We start from the raw sequence: 19,174 nt of genomic DNA on the forward strand, positions 1-19,174 counted from the left end.
TTTAAGTAGAGGTTTTGAGATTCCATTCAATGAACTATTCAAGGTGTGTGCAGAGTCATTAACCAGACGGTTAGTCAGGCAAACAAATTAGTATAAGTGGTTATTGTTCATATATATACTTGAAACAAACTATGTTTTACATATTGCCTAAAAAGAGTTACGGCAATGTTTAATAACAAAGGTATAATACAACTTTTATATATATATATATATATGTGTGTGTGTGTGTGTGTGTGTATGTGTGTGTGTGTGAGAGAGAGAGAGAGATAACAAACTTGCTATTTGTTAGTCGTAAAATCAAGATAATCGTTGGATGTACTTGCAATTGAGATCTCTTGTGATTAATGGGGCGATAACTCTTGTATGATGAGAAGATCCGTGAAGGACTGAGGCCATTTCATGGTGGTTGGCTGAGGTCGAGATGGGCGGTCCATAACAGTTTATCCTCAAGCCCTTGAAATGTATAGGTAGGCATGAGCCTGATACCTCAGTCTGTGATGCTAACCACCCCTTAATTGTAACACCCTAAACCCCACACATAAAATTATCATAATTTTTTTTAAAACATAATACAACTACTCAAGGTGTCAAACACAAAAAACAAATAACCTGCTTCGTTACGTGGTTATTGCTTTTATACACATATTTGTACTTAGGATGTTTACATGACATCTAACTCGTCTGATCAGAACTTGGGATGTTTACACGACATCCAACTCATCTGATCTGAATCATGTACTCATATAATAAGGCACTCAAAACCTATCATCGCATACTCATCTAGATGTTTAAGGTGTCATCGCAGCAAAATCATTAATAAAGTAATTAACAGCCATATTGCAACTCACGACATTTACTCTCATAAACACCAACTTCATAACATAAGCAAAAGGAGTTCATAACAGTCAACTCAAAACAACTTAGAAATCTCATTAACATAAATAGTCTTGAATTCAAACATAAACGACATAAGAATCAATTCAAGTGTTTATCCCCAACCCGATGGTACATGATCAGAGCAAGGCACCAGTAGTCAAAGCGATAAACTAAAGAAGTAACTCCAAGAGCTATTTTCTACTTACTTCAATAATGCTACTCCTGAATATCGGCATGATGCCCATGTAAAGGCAACATTCAAACATAAGGGGTGAGAAATCACATTCAATAATAATAGACATATACTGCAAGGTAGGAGAATCAACACATAACATACTCTTACACAATTGCAATCACGGTAGAGTAAATATATTCTCACACCAATTCATCAATCACACCTCATTCACATATCAATCACACAACGTTAATATCATACAAATATATCTCAATATGCAACTCATACTCAAAATGCAACTCGATGCAATTGTATGCATGTGGTACAAACTCAACAATACTATGACAATGCTTAATAACAAAATTATAACGAAGTTACAATATGGTTATATATATATATATATATATATATATATATTATATATATATTATATTATATATATATATATATATATTATATATATAATATATATATATATATATATATATATTATATATATATATATATATGAAATTATCACCGACCGTCGTACGAATATCGGTTCAAAATTATATGCATCAAATTATACGAAATTAACATTTCTAAAATCAGCAAAATATCAATTCCTTATAAAAACTTAGAATCCATCAAAATGATCATTCCTATGGGAGATTAAAGACTCTTTTACCTTACCCCTGATACATAAACCATTTTTATTAAAAGATATTTTTCCCTTTACCTTAGATTTCTATTGCAATTTCTTCCAAACTTCTTTAACGTGTGTTATTCTTTGCCCTAACCTTCTCTCTTTCACCATTTTTTTCTACATAATGTCAAACTTCTCATTCTAATTCTTTTTTTACACTAAAAACCTAGTTTTTTTTTACTATTCTTAATATACACCCACTCTTCTCTCTAATCCCCACTATACCCTCAATATCTTTACATCAATTTTATTTTATTTTATTTAAATAATAATAATCAAATCATTATTTTAAATAATAAAATTTATTTCCTCTTTCTGTAATTACTCTGTACACCTTACCATAAGGCTACACACCCTTCCTCTCACCCATATTTATTTAATCATCTACATATAATAATCAAATAAACAGTTAAAATTGTAATTAAATTAAAAAAAGTAATTTACTAAAAATGGGGTGTTACACGAATCACCTTAGGACAAGAGAAGGAGAAGTGTTTTAGTTTCTCTAGGGAATCCTGCTTTTAATGCATCATATTTTAGACGTCTTTCGGGAGATTTTATCATTACGGCTCCTCGAGAATAAAAACACTTGAGTGTTGCTTTTGAATGACTAGACATATTTGGTGAAGTCCATTTTCATGCTAGTTTATAGTCTCCTTTAGAAGGGTCAGTGTCATGTTCTTTTTAAGTAAAGCAATTACCTTCTTCTTTAACTTTGTATTTTCCTGCAATTGTAAAATTAGTGTGATTGGGCACGAAACCACAAAAAAGTATCACAAGTCTTAGAAGGATACTTCATCTTCTTGTGTGGATCGTGTCTAGTCTTCCGTTATTTCTGCTTTCTCTAAGGCCGGTGATCTTGATGACGCTTTTACAGAAGTTGGTATGTCCTCCTATTGGGGAATCTTGAGTCCTTATGAAGATGAAAGAATATGTGTCAAGTATGGAGATTGCACCATTACTTTATATGAATGTGTTTTCTCTATCACATGCATTCGTCTTCATTTTACTGTCTTTGAGGTAAAGGTTATGAAACACCTAACAATGAATCATTCTTTGCAGCAAGTGAAACACATCCACCACCCTTTGACATTTTTCATGGAGCAAATCCGAACAGATCAAGCTGTCAAAGATGGGGGAATCGTTTTTATGTGGAAGTAGACCTGTTGGGGACCTTTTATTTTCCCCCATTTTTTGTGTGCTATTTGTATTGTACCCTGCAATGAAGGAGCATGTAAACATACTTATTTATGGAATGGAATGTTATTTTCTTACCAGTTTAAAGTGTTTTTGTGGAATCTTGAGTACATAGCTCTAGAGCTTTGCGAACTTACGTGGTTTGCCCTTGAAGTTCATTGGACATAACTATGGCCGTTCCCAGTCAAATATCGGTCTCCCTTCCCCCTTCTAAATGAAAACCCAATCAGAGGTAACATGTGGCCAACTGACTACATCATCTGAAGTGGCTAGCTGCTAGATGGGGGTGGGTCATGATTTCCTATGCGGAAATGATTATTATGGTTGGACGGGAAAAATGTATCTGACAACACCCATGATAATAGATGGGGAATTGATTGCTTTAGTCGGACGTGCAAAGCATATCTGACAATACCCCTGACTTTAGGTGGGGAATTGATTGATTTAGTTAGATGTGCAATGCGTCTCTGACAACACCCCTGACTTTATGCGGGAAATTGTTTTCTTTAAACGAACGTGTGAAGCCTTTCCAACAACAACCCAGAATTTAGGTGGGTAATTGACTACTTTAGTCAGACATGCAAGAACGCGTGGAAGAACTGATTCAGAGATAGTATAGAGAAACCAAATGAAGATAACTTGATCTTGAACGATCCATTCTTCATATTCATCAGACACTTTGCCATCAACTTGATCTTGTGCATTCTTAAACTTCAACTGAATGCGAGGAATCAAGATAAATTTATGCACTCTTTGAGCAAGAATAACACCCTCGACTTGTTGATTCCAGAGCCAGTAATTTTTCTTCTGCTGTTCGATCAAGAGTTTCATAGTAAATGGTGTGAAGAAGAAGAATCAGACGCATATAATACCAAGTGGTGCACGATGAAGGGTGAAGCACGCTATCTACTGACGAAGTTGTGGCAACGATTAAGGATTCTTCCATAGCGACCCAAGGAAGAAGATGACGAAGAGTGTGAGAATTCAATTTAATAAAGAATTTAATAGAGAAGTTAGAAAGAGCGGAAGGGACCAATTCGACAATTAAGATCATAATAAAATATAAATAAGTCTTCTTCAATCTAAAGACTACCATAAGCACCTATATATAGAAATTGATGCATAATTGATAATTAGTTATACTTATCCATGATTTTCTCATAATCACATACATTCATGCACATGCTAATAATGATATGCATGATACTTGCACCCTAAGCTATTCTCCTAATATAAAATAATTTCATGTTTAGTATAATTTCTAAAATTATATAATATAAAGGATATTATCAATTTAATAAAAAAGAATAGTATTGTAATAAAATATTGAGTTAAAGGGCATAGCATTTATTTTGGTACCCTTTGTGGAGAGAAACAAAATGGTTGAAAAAGAAAAGAAGAGTGACTCATCTAATATATTTAATACAATGTGAGATCATTATCTAATTCCAGAACGTATCAAATCAAATCATCTAAAATCACAAAAATAGAAAAATATAATTAAGTTCAGTAATTGTAAAGATATTCATAAAGAGATGTACTTTTACTATTGCTTCACAATAAAGGAAACTAGAATACCATGTGAGATCAGTAGTTAGTACCGGTACGTATCAAATCAAATCATCTAAAATCACAAAAATAGAATAATATAATTAAGTTCATTAATTGTAAAGATATTCATAAAGAGATGTACTTTTACTATTGCTTCATAATAGAGGAGACTGGAAAAGTGCTGGGAACCATGATATATCCCATAGGCCATAGGCGGCCTATGATAGGCCATAGCCATATGAATAACATAAACAAAATATTCCAATAGAGCCTTTCAATTCATACACCAAAATTTACACCTAAAATTTACATCAAATACAGTATTTTTATTTTTTAAATAAATAAATAATATTTATAAAAAAATAATTTTATTTTTAAAATTATTTTTATAATATAAATATAAAATTTATTATTATCTAATTTTATTATTTTATTAATCATAAAATATAGATTATTAACCAATTTTATTATTGTATTAATCATAAAATATGATTATTTATATTTTAATATCAGAATTTGATTAATATTATATATTTTATTGATTAATAAAATGGTAAATTAGGATAATAAATTATAAGTAAAATATATGGTTAATAACCTATATTTTTATGGTTAATACAATAATAAAATTGGTTAATGACCTATTTTATATTTTTATTATAAAAATAATTTTAAAAATAAAATATTTTTTTATAAATATTTTTTTTTATTTATTAAAAGAATAAAAAATACTGTTTTACTATATAATATGGATGTAAGTATTTGGTGTATGCTTCGCTGAAGTAATAAGATTTTAGTTTGACTATTTTCTACTATGACTGATCAAAGGGTACTTTTGGAAGATATTGAAGTGCTAGAAGTCATGGATGATTTTAGTTATGTGAACTTGAGTGCTAGTCTTATCTTTCACTATTCACAAGTTGGTAATGGTATGTTTTGGCTTATCCCATTAATTTGTGGGTCCAATCCAATCAGAGAGAAAAATAGGACATGGTATTGTCTTTCTCTTTCTCGGTTTATCAGTTGGGAATCATGAGAAGGAACAAAGCGGGATTTTTTTTCTACAAATGCCCCAATTTTGAAATAAAAGTGCCACAGTACCCTGCTTCGAAAATATTCTGGAAGTACCCTACTTTTTGAAAACCCTCGTTAATTGAATGGTCAAGAGAATGAGATTTTTTACCAATATACCCCACATTTTCAATTAATTTCCCAAAATAACCCAGGTTTCAAAAAATTTCCCAATATACCCCACTTTTAGAGGGAGGCGCCAATTGGATTGGCGCCCCCTCTTAAAAATTACAAGGAGGCGCCAATTGGATTGGCTAGGGCACCTGCCCTAGCCAATCCAATTGGCGCCTATGTGTATTTTTTAAGAGGAGGCGCCAATCCAATTGGCGACTCCCTTAAAAAAGCCTCAAATGAAAAAACTTCCAACATGAAAGTTGTAGATATTTTCAAGACAATGAATTTGGATATAAATTTTGCATCATTTGGATTTTTTATGAGAAAGTTATGGGCAGTTGAAGTTGGACTTCTGAGTTTTTCAACTAGTATCTGACCTATAATGTCTTGCATTATTTCATGTGTTTCTTTTAGAGTTATGAATTTTTGTCCAACATAACATTTGAAGTAGACATCTTAAATTTTCCAATGCACTTGGTCCCACCTCAAAATAATTAAAAATGAGTGAGTTATGTCCCTGCGAACTTGACCCAAAATTAGGGTTTCTGTCAAAACAAGTGTATGTGAACTTTGCCAAAAGGGACCAACTTTAAGCCCTTTAGTTTGAATGATAAAAGCCTCAAATGACAAAACCTTCAACATAAAAGTTGTAGATAGTTTCAAGATAATGAATTTGGACTAAAGGTTTGCATCATTTGCAATTTTTATGAGAAAGGTATGGGCACCTGAACTTGGACTCTTTGACATTTTAACTGTTATCTGAGTCATAATGTTTTGTATTATTGCATGTGTTTCTTTTAGGAATATGAATTTTTGTCCAACATAACATTTGAAGTAGACATCTTAAAATTTCCAATGCACTTGGTCCCACATCAAAATAATTAAAAACGAGTGAGTTATGTCCCTGCGAACTTGACCCAAAATTAGGGTTTCTGTCAAAACAAGTGTATGTGAATTTTGCCAAAAGGGACCAACTTCAAGCCCTTTAGTTTGAATGATAAAAGCCTCAAATGACAAAACCTTCAACATAAAAGTTGTATATCTTTTCAAGATAATGAATTTGGACTAAAGTTTTGCATAATTTGCAATTTTTATGAGAAAGGTATGGGCACCTGAACTTGGACTCTTTGACATTTTAACTGTTATCTGAGTCATAATGTTTTGTATTATTGCATGTGTTTCTTTTAGGAATATGAATTTTTGTCCAACATAACATTTGAAGTAGACATCTTAAATTTTCCAATGCACTTGGTCCCACCTCAAAATAATTAAAAATGAGTGAGGTAGGTCCTTGCGAACTTGACCCAAAATTAGGGTTTCTGTCAAAATATGTGTATGTGAATTTTGCCAAAAGGGACCAAATTCAAGCCCTTCAACATAACAATAAGAAGTCCTTGAATTAGGGTTTCTGACCTATAAATTTTTGTTTTATGATATGTGTTTATTTTAGAATTATGAAAGAAACTTAATGTTTGGAGAATACACAAAGATAAATTTGACATAATACGAATTGATATTAATAAAATTTGGATTTTACACAATGAATCCTAATGGTGATGACCGGGATCACCTAACCGACCTCCGGTCCCACATCCCCTAGCTACCCTAACCCTTGGCCCTAACCCACGTTGACGATTCTGCACGGTGTTTGTTCATCTGATGGTCCAGGAGCGTCATTACCGCCTACAGGAGAAGATCCGTTGAGGTATTCAGCCAACTCAGCATAGTCTTCAGTATTCAATGATGGTGTACCGGCGTAGCTGAGCTCATGACCCATGCCAGAGAAGTTGGGGTGTGGTTGACTCATGGATGGGCGACCAGGACGGTTGAAGGGGGACATGGGTGACAATGATGGGTCTAGGAAAGGTTGGAAAGGTTGTTGGGGTGTTTGGAAGAGATATGGTTGTGGGATGTTTTGGTATTGTGATGTTTGGGGTTCTTGGCTACGGTAGGTGATGGGGCGGTTAGTGTTTTGGGTAAGGCGACTTTGGTAGGGTGATGGTGTGGGTGCGAAGCGATGTTCGGTCGAAGGTTGATGGTCCATTTGTTGGTGGTGGTATGGGGGATGTTCTTGGTTTGGGGTTGGGTGAATGGCATGTTTTGGTTGTATGTTTGTGTGTTTGTGGAACGGAAAGTTTGTCGGATAGGTGGTTGTGAGTAATCGGGCTGAGAATGTTGTTGGGGGTTAGATGTTGAGCCTTCTTGTGTGTAACTTGTCTGGCGTGGGTCGTAGAGGTACATATCATCGGCGATGAATTGAAATCCAACTGATCTATACCAAGCCATATAAGTACGACTTGGTTTTACCTCATTTGGCATGACTGCGTCAGTTAAGACATGGTCATGACGGTGCTTCCACTTGCGACACTCTGATCTTGCGAATTGTTGCCAAGGGTTGTAGTTCCATTGGTCGTTCACTTTACGCATATGCCATTCTCCTAGGCTAGCTGGGGGATCTGGGATATTCTGGACCATACCAAACTGCAGCTTCACACGATCGGTGTTGTGCAGCTCCACTGTTGTGAACCGTATTATTGGTGTGCATGTTGTCCATACGGCTGCGTCTTCAGGGTTGATCTGATGCTCATGATCCATATTAAGGTATGGACGCCAAATGAACTGAAATGTTAAAGACAATAGGATTTAAATGAATGTAGAAAAAGTCAATATAATATGAAGAAATAATGTAATTATTTTGCTTACGTCTGCCGGTCGAAGGTGATCCAAAAGGTTGCGATATTGAGTAATACAGTGTCTCGGACATCTACTGTAATTCATACCGCGTGCCGACCATCTACACCAAAAAGTTAAAATAAATTAGTTATGGGTAATAAACTGTAAGGAAGGAAGTAAAGATATAGCAATTTAAACAACTTACTTTTTTGCATATGGAAAAGTGAAGGGGTTGCTATTGACCGGTGCTAGAGACGGTAGTCTTGACCATCCCCATGCTTGTAGCAAAACAGCACATCCAGAAAATGTAGAAGTATCTTTGTGGCAGTTTTTGCACAAAGAACTATAGAGATAGGCTAGACATGCGGATCCCCAACTATAACTACCTATTCTATCTATATGTCTAAGTAAAGGTAAGTACATAATATGCATGCTAGAACCACTACCTTCGGGAAATAAAAAGGATCCTAGTAACAACATAATGTAACACCTAGTTTTGATGATTCGAGCATCTTCGGTAGAATGCTCATCTAAATAAAAACTATTATAATATGACTTTAGGCGTGATAGTAGTATACCTTGTCCCCTAGCATTATCATCTAACAAATCAACGTTTAAAAGCTCCATGCAAATTGAATTTGGAAAGTTGGTCTTACCATTAACAGCTTTGCCTTCAATTCGTAGTCCTAAAAGCATGTAGACGTCTTCTAACGTCACGGTACACTCACCGGTTGGAAACCAAAATGTGTGTGTCTCTGGCCTCCATCTTTCGCATAAGGCTAGAATGAATTTGTTATCTATAGACCAAGACATAATTTTGCTAAGGTGACCAAAACCGGCGAGTTCAACATAAGGTTGAATCATCGGGTCCATTGGGACAAATTCGTGGACTCGAGTGCGAAACCTTGAGACATCCTATAATAGAAATAATGTAACACTTGACTAAGTCGGTATTTCAAAATAAAATGGGGTTGGTGGAGATGAAACATAAAAAAGAAGTACACGAAAAAACTTACGTATGTCGCGATGTTTGCAACTGTTCCTCTGTGTGCTTCGCCCATTGTGAGTAAAGACATATTGTTGGGGAGTTGGTGTAGATGAAAATGGAAGATTTTGTTGAAGATGAAATTGTAAAAGAAGTAATGTAGATGAAGTAGTGAGAAATGTAGATGAGGTAGTGAGAATGTTTGTGTGGAAGAATTGTTGAAGGAGTGGATCAATTTATAGGCAAATGGAGGAGTGCATGAAAAAATGTGTTTGCATGGTGTCTCCACCTCATTTGGCGACCATGTACAATTTTAAGGAGGGGGCGCCATTCAAATTGGCGACACCATAGGGTACATGCATGCAAGGCTAGTTCTGAATGCATGGTTTCGAGGACTGACTCCATGGGGGCGCCATTCAAATTGGCGACCATGTACAAGCCTTAAAGGTAGGCGCCAAACCAATTGGCGCCACCTTCTGCATGTCTGACACGTGGCATTGTTGTCTCCTGCATGCTGAACAAATCACTTATGGTTGGCTTGCATGATTGACACGTCATCTCTGACCATCTTAGGTGTCCGACACGTGTCTGTCTTGTCTCCTGTATGCTGATGACTACCTTCTTGATAGCTTGCCTGGCTGACACATCAACTCACACTGTCTTGCAGGATTGACACATCATCTCAGACACGTGGCTCTCTACTATCCTGCATGCTGAATACTCACTTCTGTCTTGCATGACAGACACATCAACTCTTGACTACCTAGCATGCTTGACACATCAAGTCACACTGTATTGCATGACAGACACCTCATCTCTGAAATTACTTGCATGCTTGACACGGTATCTCAGACTAGCTTCAATGTGAGACACTGATACCATCTATTTAAGTGTCTTACTATCACATTCATCTGCACTTGCAAAATCCTTTTCATCTTCACTCACATTCATCTTCACTCACATTAATACTTATCATCTGCAAAATACCTAGCATCTTCACTCACATTCATCTGCACTTGCAAAATAGTTTTCATCTCCAAAATGTCATCTTCATCATTATACAGTATCAACGTTCACTGCAACGGTGAAACTTTTGAGTCTGAGATTCATGGTTTTTGTTTTAAAAACACTGATACCATTAGAGTCACGATGAAGAGAAATGCAACCTTTTTGCATTTCAAAAAAAGAATACAATCCTTCATAGCATCAGGTAATGTGTCAAAGATGACATATCAGAATCCTATATTTTTTGAGAATGGTCAATGCAAGTTTTTCCCCCTAAAGATACGAGACGATGAAGATGTTGAAAGCATGTTTCTTAGTCATGAACATTCAGGCATGGATTGTATCGAGTTGTACATTACTCTACAGCCATGTATACCGTCTCAACAGTCTCAACTAACAGATCAGGATCCAGCTGGTGGAGATGCTGCAGATGATGCACAATGGTCAGATGAACTCAACCCAGAAGCAGAAGTAGAGGTCGACGTTATTGATGAAGAAGAAGAGGAGACTGAGATACAGGTTGATCACATCCTGAATAACGACGATGAAGATGAGGCTCAACCACCACCAATACCTCCTACTCATGCCTATATTCCTCCTCAACATATGACAAATATGGCTCTTAACGACGATGAAATGTCCGACAGTGTCTTCTATAATCCGTATCCGAGACCAGTAGGCGAATTAAAGGTGGGAGACATGTTTCGTACCAAAGAGGAATGTGTCTTGGCAATCAAAAAATACCACATGAACAACTTTGCTGACTTTACGGTGAAACGCACTGATTCTAGAAGGTATGTTATCGAATGTCGTAACATGCTTTGTAAATTTCGTTTGGCTGCATCTTACAAGAAGAAAAATGACTCTTGGGAGATCGCTTCAATAGACCCACCACACAGTTGCGTCGCAACAACCGTTGAACAAGATCACCGTAAACTGAGCACAGCTTTGATATGTCGAGACATTCTGCCATTGGTAAATAAAGACCCATCAGTGAAGGTGAGTATAATTATATCCCATATCCGAACAACATATAATTATACTCCATCTTACAAGAAAGCATGGATTGCGAGGACAAAGGCTGTTGAGCAGGTTTTCGGAAACTGGGAGGACTCATTCAAGGAATTACCACGGTTTTTATGGGCACTAAAAACTTATGTCCCAGGAACTGTGGCAATTCTTGAGACAGTGCCAGCAATGATGCCAGACGGAACCTGTGCTACAGGTAATAGAATATTTCACCGTCTCTTTTGGGCATTTGACCCGTGCATCAGAGGTTTCGCTTTCTGCAAACCTCTCCTACAAATTGATGGCACTTGGTTATACGGAAAATATAAGGGTACGTTGCTCATGGCAGTTGCACAAGACGGTAACAACAATGTATTTCCCATTGCCTTTGCTCTTGTTGAAGGTGAAACGGCTGGTGGATGGGGTTTCTTTCTTCGACATCTCAGAACGCATGTCGCTCCACAAGCCAATCTATGTTTGATTTCTGATAGACATGCTGCCATCGAAAGTGCCTACAACAACCATGACAACGGATGGCATGATCCTCCTTCTACACATGTCTACTGTATCAGACACATTGCACAAAACTTCATGCGTGCTATAAAAGATAAGAATCTTCGCAAGAAGGTGGTGAATGCTGGGTATGCTTTAACTCAACCGTCTTTTCAATATTATCGTGATGAGATTCGTCTGTCTAATGAAGACGCGGGGAGATGGATAAATAACATCCCAGTTGAGCAGTGGACAGGAGCATTTGACGGTGGTCGTCGATGGGGCCACATGACAACAAACATTGTGGAATGCATGAACGGGGTTTTCAAAGGAATTCGAAACCTGCCGATAACCGCCTTGGTAAGATCAACCTATTATAGGTTGGCTTCTATGTTCGCAACCAGAGGTGAAAGATGGAGTGCAGTGTTAATGTCTGGACAAGTATTCAGTGAGTGTTGCATGAAGGTCATGAAAGAGGAGAGCATCAAAGCTACGACACACGCTGTAACAGTGTTTGACCGTCAAAGACAAAATTTCAGCGTCCAGGAAACAATGGGCAACAACGACGGGAGACCAAACTTAGCCTACGCGGTTAAACTACACAGAAGTTGGTGCGATTGTGGAAAATTTCAGGCCTTCCGCATACCTTGCTCCCATGTCATTGCAGCATGCGCTTATACTCGTCAAGACGCTTACACCCATTTATCTGATGTGTACAAGGCAAACACCATCATGAACGTATATAGTCAAAGCTTTTCAGTACTACCAATGGAGGATTACTGGCCTCCATATGAAGGAGATATTGTTTGGCACAATGAAGAGATGCGTAGAAAGAAGAAAGGAAGGCCAAACAGCACACGTATCAGAACAGAGATGGATTCCACAGATAAAATGATAAGATTATGTAGTATCTGTCGTCAACCAGGACACAACAAAAATAACTGTCCCAATCAAGGAGCATCATCTAGATCTTAAGATTTTTCTAACATTTTATCTAGACCTTAAGCTTTTTGTAACATTTTATCTTGCTCTTATGCTTTTTGTAACATTGTATTTCTGTAACAATCAATCAATATATATCATTAAGTTCTTGTTACAACGAGTTTCATAACCAACATCAGTACAAAACATCTGAAAACATAAATAATTCTAACTGATTACAACAATCAAATTAATATCGTCTCGACCAAACATCATTTCCCTAGCATCCTTATCAGTCTTCATTCGCACCCAACCAAAGATACTGTCAAGTCTCTCAATACTTCTGATTTTTTCCCCTTCTGGTATTTTCCCGTCTAACCATCGAACCAGCTCCCTCTTCAGTTGATCTAACGTGGTGATGTTCCAAAACAGCATCAGCAATTGAGGTTTGTCTCTCGCATAAATCACCTTACCGTATCGGCGACGAACACCAAACATGATAGCCAAATGATTATATGAGTTGTGGAACAATAGGTCACACAACGCATCTATTTATAAGACAAAAAAGGCATTTTATGAGGGACTCGCCAATTGAGTTGGCGCCTCCTTTTAAAACATACACATAGGCGCCAATTGGATTGGCTAGGGCACCTACCCTAGCCTAGGGCACCTGCCCTAGCCTAGGGCACCTGCCCTAGCCAATCCAACTGGCGCCTCCATTCAAGTTTTAACAACAGTCGCCATATGAGCAACTTTCATGTTCATCAAAAATCCATTTGAAACTTGGAAGCTCATCATTCATTTCAAAACATTATAGATCATTTTGACAGAAACCCTAATTTTAGGTCAACTTCGCAGGGACCTAACTCACTCATTTTTAATTATTTTGAGGTGGGACCAAGTGAATTAGAAAATTTAAGATGTCTAATTCAAATGTTATGTTGGACAAAATTTCATAACTCTAAAAGAAACACATCAAATAATGCAAGACATTATAGGTCAAATTACAGTTGAAACCCTAATTTTAGGTCAACTTCGCAGGAACCTAACCCACTCATTTTTAATTATTTTGAGGTGGGACCAAGTGCATTGGAAAATTTAATATGTCTACTTCAAATGTTATGTTGGACAAAATTTCATAACTCTAAAAGAAACACATGAAATAATGCAAGACATTATAGGTCAGATTACAGTTGAAAAACTCAGAAGTCCAACTTCAACTGCCCATAACTTTCTCATAAAAAATCCAAATGATGCAAAATGTATATCCAAATTCATTGTCTTGAAAAGATCTACAACTTTCATGTTGAAGGTTTTTTCATTTGAGGCTTTTTTAAGGGAGTCGCCAATTGGATTGGCGCCTCCTCTTAAAAAATACACATAGGCGCCAATTGGATTGGCTAGGGCAGGTGCCCTAGCCAATCCAATTGGCGCCTCCTTGTAATTTTTAAGAGGGGTCGCCAATCCAATTGGCGCCTCCTCCTAAAAGTGGGGTAGATTGGGAAATTTTTTGAAACCTGGGTTATTTTGGGAAATTAATTGAAAATGTGGGGTATATTGGTAAAAAATCCAAGAGAATGCATGGAATTTTTTTAAAGATACCTTCGATCATCCATTTGGCTGATGATTTTATTTATTTTATTTTTTAGATAATTTTTTTTTTTAAAATTTAGAAATATACTAATCAAATGTTATATTATTTTTTAAAATATTATAATGTATATTTACAAATATTCTAAATCGAATCGAATTGACTGATTGAACAGGTTGAACTATGAATTGAAGAGGTAATCTATCTGATTAAATTATTAGATCATGTAAGATATTGAATCAATCAAACCATATCGGTGACTCCTCCAAAAATATTTTTAAATACTATTGAATATTATAATAAAAATAATATTTAAATTATAATTTGTTTATCAAGGAGTTTCCGATGTGGTTTAATTGGTTCAATATGCTATATGATCTAACAATCAAATCAAATTGATGATCTATTCAATTCATAGTTCAACCTGTTCAACTAGTCAATTCGATTCGATTTAGAGTATTTGCAAATATACACTACAATATTTAAAAAAATTATATAACATTTAATTAGTATATTTCTAAATTATAAAAAAGTATTATAATCTAAATATTTTATTTAATATTTTATTAATTAAAAAATCAATTTATATCTTTAAAAAATTAAAAAAATAAAATAAATAAAGTCTCGGCCAATGGATGGCCGAGGGTATCTTTAGAAAATTCCATGCATTCTCTTGGCCATTCAATGGACGAGGGTTTTCAAAAAGAAGGGTACTTCCAGAATATTTTTTCAAACCGTTATCTACGTTTCTAAGGGAAGATCCAAAAGTTGATTTTATAATTTTTCTTTTCTTTGTTGTTGATTCAGTTTAATCACTTTCACCTATAAATAAGGGTGGTTGAGCACAAAGGAAACTTTTCACAATCTTCGAAATTGACTTTTCATTTATAAGGGTTTCTTATATGCAAGTGTTTTCCTCTCTTTTCTCATGAAAGTATTTATCGCAACAGTTGCAATTTTTCACTTGAAGCTTTTGTCCTTTTCCATTATTTTTGCTTTATCAACTTCGTCTGACCAGGTATCTTTCTCAACTCAAACTTTTACTTTCATCATTTTCTGTTCTTTGGTTAAGATGAATGATAACCTATTCACATAGTTGGTGATTATAAGAGTGGTGTATCTTTTATCGTAAGAATGAGAACCTCTTATGATTCAAATTCCTCTCCCATTGGTGATGATCGCATGTGCCACAAAGTTATATCCTTTACCGATTATTCTGATTCAAAAAGGGTGTTTGGAAAATCCCTTAATGAGAGGGCTTATTTCCTAAATTCTTTCGAGGTCATTTTGTTAGATGCGGGTGGAGAGGAGATCCCCATGATTGTTCCTATGCCCCCATCATGTTTTGTCTACTATGGAAATACAAGTTGTTAAGTTGAGGAGAGAACACATTGGGAATTTCATTCAAACTCACCAGAGGACCTAAAATTGTGAACCTGGTGATGCTGAAATCAAAATTCACTTGGAGCATAAGGGTAGGACATGTGTAGTTTCTTGGATCAAACCCAACGTGCATTTTAAAGTTGTTGAACTGTTCTTGAGGGATATGACATTGATGAAGCTGATCGACAAGAGGAAGTATGGCTAGGTGGCAATAAAAGTTGTGGGAAATTCATTTGATATGAATACAGAAATGACTATAGATGATGCCGACATCACGGTCTGGGACCCATTGGACTGACCTGTCTTTCTTGTGGGTTTAGAGAAAAGGATATGTAGCTCATTTTATGAGGGCTTGGTTCCTTTTTATGAGTGACTGTTTACCAGAATAGGATTGTGGTTGCCCTTTTGTGACTTTGAAGTGGCCGTCCTGAAACACTTAAAGGTTGCTCCCTCCCAACTTCATCCGAGGGCATGTCTTTACATGAAGGTATTCCAGTTTTAGACTGAGCACAAGTCTTGAATGCCTTCCCTCGGGTTGTTCTTTGACTTGTTCTACGACATACATACCTCCAGAATCACATTCATGATCAAAGGCTTATTTCCTTTCACCTGGATGACTCTTGGTTCAACCCTTTCACTTACGACGAGGGGGCTTTCCTGAAGCATTTTGTACTAGGCAAACTCTTGCTCCAGAGGCCCGTTTTGCCTTCTTCTATGACCCAACAAATTATTCTCGCTTCTATATAAGTAGTTTCTTGAAGTATTGGTCTTGGCCTGAATTTTATTCTACTATTAATTTTTACCGCCTCAAACTAGGTCTCTTCTTTGCTGAAGAGATTACGATGAGAAGGGGACTTGTATTCCATGTATTAAGGACTTGCTTATGAAGTGGGGTTTGAACATGGTAAAGTGTCTTATTCACTACATAGGAAGAAACAAAATGACATGTGCGCCATTGTGAGTGTTATCAGTCGCTTGTAGAGGAAGGATATCTTTTGTGAGGACGGAGTCCTATAGTTTTGTTACATGTGTGGTTGTATCTTGCAGATAACATATATGAATTGATCATGCTCTATAATTTTTCCAAGACTCAAGGCATCCAGATCGGTTCTACAGGCGTGGTGATGATGCCTCTCCTAAACAGACCCGAATGTTTAGGGATGTTGCTTCAGGGTCGGTCAGTCACTTACTTCGACTACTTATTATTCTCCCTTCTTAGATTACCCGCACTTCTGATGAATTTGTTTCTTCTATGTCACCTTCCACACCTATCATGCTGCTTCTTTGTTCTCCCTAGCACCGCTAATAGAGGATATGCCCTGATTGTAGGTAACCCTCCAAGGAAAGATACACTTGGAAGGGAAAATGTGAGCCCATGAAGTAGATGTGATCAACCTTATAGAAAGAACTTGCCAACCTGCAGGAAAGGTAAATCTTGTCGAGGCTTTCTAAAAAGAGGCGAAGTTCCACAGTTCTCCTTCAAACCTGGATGCTCGGGTTGTTGAACCGAAATCCTCCTTGGAGGCAGAGAAAATACAGCATCAAGAGACCTATAATGCAACATCACAAAGACGAGGTGTCCGCTTTTAAGTAGAGGTTTCGAGACTCCATTCAACGAACTATTCAAGGTGTGTACAAAGTCATTAACCAGACGGTTAGTCAGACAAACAAATTAATATAAGTGGCTATTGTTCATATATATATATATATTATATATATATATATATATATATATATATATATATATATATATATATATATATGTGTTGTGTGTGTTGTTGTGTGTGTGTGTGTGTGTGTTTGTGTGTGCATGCGCGCGTGCGTGTGTATGTGTGCGTGCGTGCGTGTGTGGGCATGCATGTGTATGTGTGTGTGAGAGAGAGAGAGAAATAACAAACTTGCTATTTTTTAATCGTGAAATCAAGATAATCGTTGGATGTACTGGCAATTGAGATCTCTTGTGATTAATGGGGCGATAACTCTCGTATGATGAGAAGATCCATGAAGGACCAAGGCCCTTTCATGGTGGTTTGCCGAGGTCGAGATGGGTGGTCCATAACAGTTTATCCTTAAGCCCTTGACAATGTATAGGTAGACATGGGCCTGATACCTCAGTCTCTGATGTTAACCACCCCTTAATTGTAACACCCTAAACCCCACACATAAAATTATCATGAATTTTTTTAAAACATAATACAACCACTCAGGGTGTCAAACACAACAAACAAATAACCTGCTTCGTAACGTGGTTATTATTTTTATACACACATTTGTACTTAGGATGTTTACACGACATCTAACTCGTCTGATCTGAACTTGAGATGTTTACACGACATCCAACTCATCTGATCTGAATCACGTACTCGTATAATAAGGCACTCAAAATCTATCATCGCATACTCATCTAGATGTTTAAGGTGTCATCGCGGCAAAATCATTAATAAAGCAATTAACAACAATATTGCAACTCACGACATTTACTCTCATAAACGTCAACTTCATAACATAAGCAAAAAGAGTTCATAACAGTCAACTCAAAACAACTTAGAAATCTCAATAACTGATAACACTGAAATTTACCGTATTTTCGACTCCGATTTCACATGCATTCTAGTTGTTTTATTGTTATTTTGTTGTGTTATTGCTATATTTTCCTTTGTTTTCAGGTTTTTACTTTAATCGGAGCCCCGATCGTGAAAAGGAGTGAAAAAGAGCTAAAAACCCTAAAATTCAGCATTTTGTTCTTGTGGCCTACCCCATGGCTGGCGCCATGGACCCTGCCATGACGTGTCCAAGCTCAACTTCCCTCAACTGTCACGTTCTCCACTACTTCCACTAAGGCGCCTCAATTTGGCCTTGTGGCGGGCGCCATGGCCTTGTGGCGGGCGCCACAAGAGGAAAATAGTTTCCCTCCCATTTTCAAGTTGAAGGGCATCCAAGTCATTTCCATCTTTTTACTTGCTTATAAATAGAAACTCGAATTCACTTTTACAATCATCCAAACTTAGAGCAGAGGAAAACTCAGAGCAACTTTGTTTCACTTAGGCATATATTCAGTATTTTAAAGTGGTAATCGCTTCGCATTGGAGTGTTACCACAATTGTGTAATCGAGTCTGTGATAGAGTCTGTAATCGAGTTTGGAGCACTTTGGAAGGAAGTTAATCCTGCCGCCATTTTCATTTCCGCTTTGCAATTTATTCAACCCTCCGATTGGAGCAGGTTTTTATTACTTGTCTTTATCTTATTTATTTTCTCGCACTCGCTTTACTTTATTTATTTCCTCGCACTCGCTTTACTTTATTTACTTCCTCGCACTCGCTTTAAATTATTTATTTCCTCGCACTCGCTTTAAATTATTTATTTCCTCGCACTCGCTTTACTTTCATTTATTTCTCGCACTCACTTTAAATTATTTATTTCCTCGCACTCGCACTACTTTTATTTAT

The 19,174-nt window shown here is 36.5% G+C and overlaps 1 protein-coding gene across 1 annotated transcript; it reads right to left on the reverse strand.

Annotated features, from left to right (window-relative positions):
- Positions 1-7,321: 7,321 nt before the first annotated feature.
- Positions 7,322-9,514, reverse strand: LOC127083324 (protein MAIN-LIKE 2-like). Its single transcript, XM_051023634.1, has 3 exons — positions 8,548-9,514; positions 8,373-8,463; positions 7,322-8,288 (listed from the first exon to the last, which is right to left on the reverse strand). Exons 1-3 carry the CDS (start codon positions 9,213-9,215, stop codon positions 7,527-7,529), a joined length of 1,521 nt encoding a protein of 506 aa, XP_050879591.1. The 5' UTR covers positions 9,216-9,514; the 3' UTR covers positions 7,322-7,526.
- Positions 9,515-19,174: the final 9,660 nt, after the last annotated feature.

Source organism: Lathyrus oleraceus, chromosome 5, assembly GCF_024323335.1.
Source record: "Lathyrus oleraceus cultivar Zhongwan6 chromosome 5, CAAS_Psat_ZW6_1.0, whole genome shotgun sequence".
In the NCBI taxonomy this organism is placed as follows: domain Eukaryota; kingdom Viridiplantae; phylum Streptophyta; class Magnoliopsida; order Fabales; family Fabaceae; genus Lathyrus; species Lathyrus oleraceus.